This window comes from Eurytemora carolleeae, unplaced genomic scaffold, assembly GCF_000591075.1.
Source record: "Eurytemora carolleeae unplaced genomic scaffold, Eaff_2.0 scaffold28, whole genome shotgun sequence".
NCBI lineage: Eukaryota > Metazoa > Arthropoda > Copepoda > Calanoida > Temoridae > Eurytemora > Eurytemora carolleeae.
This window is the reverse complement of record NW_019396147.1, coordinates 517715-524152: the sequence shown is the minus strand read 5'-3', so window position 1 is coordinate 524152 and position 6438 is coordinate 517715. Positions and strand designations below refer to the sequence as shown.

The window sequence follows — 6438 nt, the reverse complement described above, 5'->3', positions numbered from 1 at the left end:
TGAACTAGGAACTTAGAAGTCAGAACTAAGCCCTGACAATTTTATTATAAACTGCAGGGTTAAATTAACAAGCTGGCCTATCACAAATTAAATAGATAAAGAAGAAAGATACAACAATTATATATGAATTTCCTTGGATTTAAACTATTCTAGAGACCACTATGTATGTAAGATGCTTTCACATACCCTTGAATCCCTGTTGAAAATTTGACCCATCTCCCTGCAATTTATTTACATGAATAATCAGCGTGACTCAGTAAACATGGGAAAAGAAAGGCGACCAAATATTCCAGTTTGAATTTCACCCCCTAGTAGAAAGGTCGGTCTGTATAGATCAACTGTTAAAGGAAAATTTGTTGTACAACAAAACCTTATTTTGCTAAGGTGAATGGAGTGGGATTTGTTGCTTATTTAGAAAAATGTTGATCTATGTAGAAGAACAGGAATTACAATTGATAAATACACAATTACCGAGTGCAGTTTTGAAGTATTTACAAACTGCAAGGACAGATCTAGCCAATTCCGGTCTTTCAATAACCAGTCAAATACAGGGTATCCGAGAAAACTTGACAGTTTGGAGATGATCCTTAAAGGTCGTCTTAAACATTGGGAATAATTTGCGGCATACATGGCGCTTTAGTCTTTACCGTACCGGCCCGTCTGGTGTACCCAGTATGTAGTTGACTCAACGCGTTTTATGCAACATAATTAGGCGAACTAGTGCACACCCGTATTGATGTGCACAGGCAACGTCAAGTAACTTTTTCAGCATTTGATGCGTATTAAACTGTAAAGAAGCAGACCACAACTGAAAAATCTCAGTATGACGATAACGCAAGTGTCCAAAAAAAGAGTGTAGCATGGATGGCATCTATTGATTTTTTACTATTTTACAACCTACTGTTTAAAAAAAGAACAAATCGACCATAAATAACAAGCATTATTAATTCAAACTTCAATACGCACGTCACAATTTTTAAGCGTATTGTGTTTTTAAAATAAGATGCATGTATTGTATCAATTGTATAACCAGCTGAGCAGAACAGTTCTGCATTCTACTGCATGCTGCATTTGTGTAATTACATCAATATGGAATATACAGATTAATCAGTTTATAATTGAAGAACTGCATTTATTTAGTTATTCGCCAATTTAAACAATAAAATAAGGGTAGGATAGAGATGGATATAATAGGGGTAGGATAAAGTTGAATATAATAAGGGTAGGATAGAGATATATATAATAAGGATAGGATAAAGTTAAATATAATAAGGGTAGGATAGAGATAGATATAATAAGGGTAGAATAGTGATAGATGCAATAAGAGTAGGATAGAGATGGATATAATAAGGGTCGGATAGAAATGGATATATATTAAGGGTAGGATATAGATGGATATAATAATGGTTGGATAGAGATGGATATAATAAGGGTAGGGTAGGATGGATATAATAAGGGTAGGATAGAGATGGATATAATATGGGTCGGATAGAGATGGATATATAATAAGGGTAGGATATAGATGGATATAATAATGGTTGGATAGAGTTGGATATAATAAGGGTAGGGTAGGATGGATATAATAAGGGTAGGATAGAGGATATAATAAGGGTAGGATAGAGATGGATATATAATAAGGGTAGGATTGAGATGCATATTATAAGGGAATTTAGGATATGAAATGAGTAGGGAGTATGAAACAATAAGGATAGGACAAAGAAGTAAAGTAAAGTAAAGGATAAAAGTGGAGGAAGAGTTGAAATTTATGTTTGGACAAAATTTACTCGAACAAACCGTAAAGACTATAATTAACAACATGACGATTTGACACTAAGAATAGTAGTTTTGGTCTAAAAGGGAAGTTTTTCTCCTCCCTAATCCGGTGTTTGGTTTAATGAGCAAGGTTAAAGCCCGAAGGAAACCAAATTCTAATCGAACCATGTTTCCTCAATTTGAGCCGAGTAGAAGGACGCTAATTTTTCATTATTCTGTGTATCTAGGTAGACATAGAACCCTAACACCCGGGGTAATCTCCCTTTCATTATAACACAGGTGCACGTGACCTTACTCAATATACCAAAATACCTTCTCAACAAAAAAATTTGTGAAGTTAAGTTAAACAAAAAAAATGTGAGACAGTCGAGTCCCTGACACTCAAAAATCTTATTTATTTCCGGGACATTGAAAAGTATTTAAAAACACAAGCAAGCGCCAAAAAAATTAAGATTTAATGTTTTAGCTATGGTATCTCATGAAATGGTTGAACATAAAAACACAGGGGGATGAATTGTTGCAAGAAGAATGAACTTTTATCAAGATTTTGTTCGTAGCACTGATTATAACGACTGCTCGTTGAGACACCGTGCACCTTTCTCTTAGGCGGTGTTTAAAACAAATTATTTCGATATGATGTTTTGAACTGTCCCTAGGCCTGGGTGTCGTTAACGGGGGAACAGTCCTCTTTTTTATGGAAAGAACAGGAACTCCCATTAACAAATAACGATGCCAAAAAAATGTAACGAACGCACAAAAGAGCGTTCTAGAAAATTTCTATTAGTTCACAAACATGAAACGAAAGATTATTGGTCGAAAAAAACTTTAAATAAAACAAAAACATTAAATCATGATTGTCATGACTCATGAGGTAATTATAGGATTGAAAATGAGTGATTTAAAGATGTATTTAGTATAATGAGTCAGTAATTGAAAATTCATTAGACTTTGTAATATTTCAAGATGCAATACTCAAATTTGTCAAAAAATTCTTTGTAAAACGTTTTTGACCACTACATGATTCATCACGATTTGTAATAATTTATTAACACTTCTTATCTTTGAGAAGTTGTAGAATGAGACACGCAGAACTGAGCTTGCACAATACGTCAAAATGTGCCTGTGTATTACAGGAGGGTTTTCATAACTTGGGTTTAAAGTTTAGATTTGAAACTCTTAAGTTGCGAAATGAAGCCTTTTAATTTGATGTCTAGTTTTGGAACCGGCTAAATTGTGACTTAAGGATAGCTGAAACATAAAATTTATCAAAACTTCCCCAAGTTCGTCGAAATCCGTTCAAGGGGACACGGCTACGGATCATGAAATTGGTGCGCAGTACGCACTGCTTTCCAACAGAACGTAGTAAAAGAAATCCAGATATACGAGAAAAGCAAAATACCCTTAAAAATAAAAAAGAATTTACCAAACTGGAAGTGTTCATACTTTATTAATTTAACAGAATACATGATTCACTGGATTTGGTTGCAAAAAAACAAAAAAAACCTGACCGCAACGAAAAAAACAATACAAAAAACATGACCACATAGAGAAAAAAAAAAACAAAAAATACCGCATAGATAGCAAAGAACATTCAGATACTTAATCCGAAATATCGTATCTAAGTTTGATCCAAGGATCAGAACTACTACAACATTTTACAGATAGTACAACAGCTTGTTGAGCTTCTCGGCCGGCGCCTGATGGATACTGGTTCCTACTAGGTAGGCCAGCTTGTGGGCATACTGCACTGGGGCAGGTACACGAACAGTGCCTATGATCAAATAATAACATTAGGATGGTCACACATAATCGATTAAAAATGTGTGGATATGATGCACTGTCACCAAGTTCTAAATCTATCAAATCATACTAATATCCAGGACAAGACAGTACTTATTAAACATATTTACTCTCCTACCTGTCGAACTGACTGAGAGACGAGGTAGAAGTCGTATCTCTCAGGCAATGTAACAACATCGTCAATAACTGTTCCTGAGGCTGGGTTGGTAGTTCCACGGAAGAACCTATTAGTACATACATCAAACGTACATAATTCTTTAATGGTTTGGAATAGAAACGAGAGAAAATGATTGGTTCCGCTTAACGTTTTTTAGTTGATATTCTAGTTATCTTAAAAACCCTCTAGATGGATGAAGCTAAATTTAAAAGGGTCCGAATCTATCATATAAGGATGATTGTAGTTGCTACCTGGTCTGAATACGCTTGCTCACAATGATGAACGTCAGCATAGTTCCAGGACTGACTTCTGATATAACCTTTAGGATCTGCTTGACCTCGTGAGCATGGACAACCGGGATCTGAGACTCTCCAACTCCATCCCTAATAAAAGTAATTATTTTCCATTTCCCTGCATTACACAACAGCACCTTTAGTTACAAAAGTTGACCAGACTGGCATACTATTAGTATCAAATTAGGTGTCATAACAATATTTCAGTGATAATGGAAAAAGTTGGAACTCCATTTAAATGGCGGATATTATTTTTTATCTAGGGTACAAATAAAAATTAACTGCGAGTTGACCGCCATTTACCTGTAGAAGAAGATTCGCTGAGGAAACTTTCCATTCTTCTCCTTGAAGCAGGCCAGAGCCGTCCGAAACATGGTGCAGATCTTCACTAAAATGAGAGAAACTATGTAAAGAAAATAAATTAACTTCAGCTATTTTTCCAAAGATTTTGTAGCCTCGAGTCAAATCAAATAGAACTATTAAAGTTTGTATAATATATTTAACCCTATCACTTCCTTACTTCTAAGTTTAGAGCATATTTAGTAAATTTGTTTGGCCGTTGTTCACCTTTCAGGATGGTCTTTTTTAAAAGCTTTTAAAAATTGGCGTAGAAACCAATATAACTTATTGATATCTATCTTGAGTAAGAATGAGCATTTATCATTATTTTTCTGCCGTGCTCCCCCCCCCCTATATTAGACAAAAAAAGGCCCAATCTGGATCAAGCTAAGATGTATAAATACAATGAAAAAAACTTACTTGAGATCTCCTCAGCCCCAACTGTCGAGTGTATTTCGGTGGTTGAAAAGAACTATAAAATGGTAATTTTACAAGAATAAATTAGAAAATTTTAATAAGATCGAAATAAGACTTTTCCTTCCTCTATTTGGCAATAAAAGCAAATATATAACCTGTGTGAAGGTTTGGTTGGTAGAGGCAACCAACGCTCCAACTGATTTTCCGGCCATCTGGGAGTCGTGGTAGGTGTCAAACCTAATTAATATTAGTGCATCTGCATCTGTACTTTGCTTGTCTGTCTGTTCGTATCCAATAAGTCATAACAGTTAAACCGATCAGGTCCAATTTTTTTTATTTAATACGAGGTGATCGTACATTTTTACACTTTACAAATATGTTATCGTACTTTTATTTTTGCTTGATTAATTACTAAGCATGAACTGATCAAGATATCGTAAGTAATCTAACTCAAAAAGTATCCATCCTATGTTAAACTTTATCTCTCCGCGAGTTACTTTCATAGAGAGAAACTATAATTCGAAGTATTCCATTTTCAGAGATAAAGATTTAATGGTACCATAGTCAATTAGACATGAAGGCCGGAGAGTCACTTTAATTTACAACAGTCCTGTATTTAATTTGAATTTCCCAGTTCCTTTAGTGTTAGGTCAATCTAAAATTTTATCTTTTGAAAGAGGGTTGTATCACAGCTTCCGGCTTAAATTAATATATAGAATATTATCATACCCGACCACCATTGTGTTCTGCAGCGGGATCTTCACCGACCAGAGCTCTCCTCCAAGCTTAACGTTCATCTGTAGAGCTATCTTCGTTGCAACACTCTGCAGACCTTTCTCCTTCTTGAGAAGCGGAGCTGTAACCACCTAACACATATTATGAAAGCTTATTGTGGTTTAACAAATATTTATAAAAAAATCTTAATTTAGTTTAAATCTGATAAGTTTACCTGCGATGGAACTGGAGAGTTTACACAGCACTTCTTCTTGATCAGCGAGTACAGATCAGAACTCTACAAAAGAAAAACGTGTGTGAAGCTAGACAGATTAGGACTGAGATCGTAATCAAAGCTTAAAATAAGAAGTATGCAGATTCATAAACTTCAGGCAAAAATAATTCAAAATTCACAAATCTTGAGTGTCAACTATTTAGAACTAATCAAAGAACTTTTCTAAATGGCGAATCAAGCTTAAATATGAAATTGTGCAAATACGCAGAAACGAAATTTTTGGTTTCAAGAATTGATAATCCAGATCCATAAAAATCTGTACTGATCAGAAAAAAACATTAGTTCAATCCTGCAAAAAGTTCAGAAAAAGACTAAGATTCACTGCACTCATAATAGTTAATTAATAAACAATCTATGTCACTGCAAACCCAATTCTCTATCATCATCAGTCTATGAAAATTAAATCAAGAGAACCACTTACAGCTGAAGCAACAAGAAAAACCATTTATAACCAAATTAATGCAGATACAATTGTATCAAAATTTGATTTACTCACAGTCTTATTTGGAATGATGACCATTATTAGCTGCATCCCAGCCTGCTTTGTTGTCATCTCCAGTGCAGTCATATAATCAGGAGTCTGAAAGGTTGTGCAATATGGTTCATTTCAAAACTTTAAAATCATTTTAGATAATAAGGAATTTGTTGTC

At 34.5% G+C, this 6438-nt stretch overlaps 1 protein-coding gene across 1 annotated transcript in view; it reads right to left on the bottom strand.

The window, feature by feature from the left end:
• Positions 1 to 3212: 3212 nt before the first annotated feature.
• Positions 3213 to 6438, bottom strand: part of LOC111696366 (piwi-like protein Siwi) — a 6737-nt gene continuing 3511 nt past the window's right edge. The window contains 10 exon segments of the mRNA XM_023465957.1: positions 3213 to 3564; positions 3566 to 3642; positions 3692 to 3797; positions 3982 to 4113; positions 4327 to 4411; positions 4783 to 4834; positions 4935 to 5016; positions 5509 to 5645; positions 5729 to 5791; positions 6285 to 6368. Of these exon segments, the coding sequence (XP_023321725.1) occupies positions 3429 to 3564; positions 3566 to 3642; positions 3692 to 3797; positions 3982 to 4113; positions 4327 to 4411; positions 4783 to 4834; positions 4935 to 5016; positions 5509 to 5645; positions 5729 to 5791; positions 6285 to 6368 (954 nt within the window). The 3' untranslated portion in view covers positions 3213 to 3428.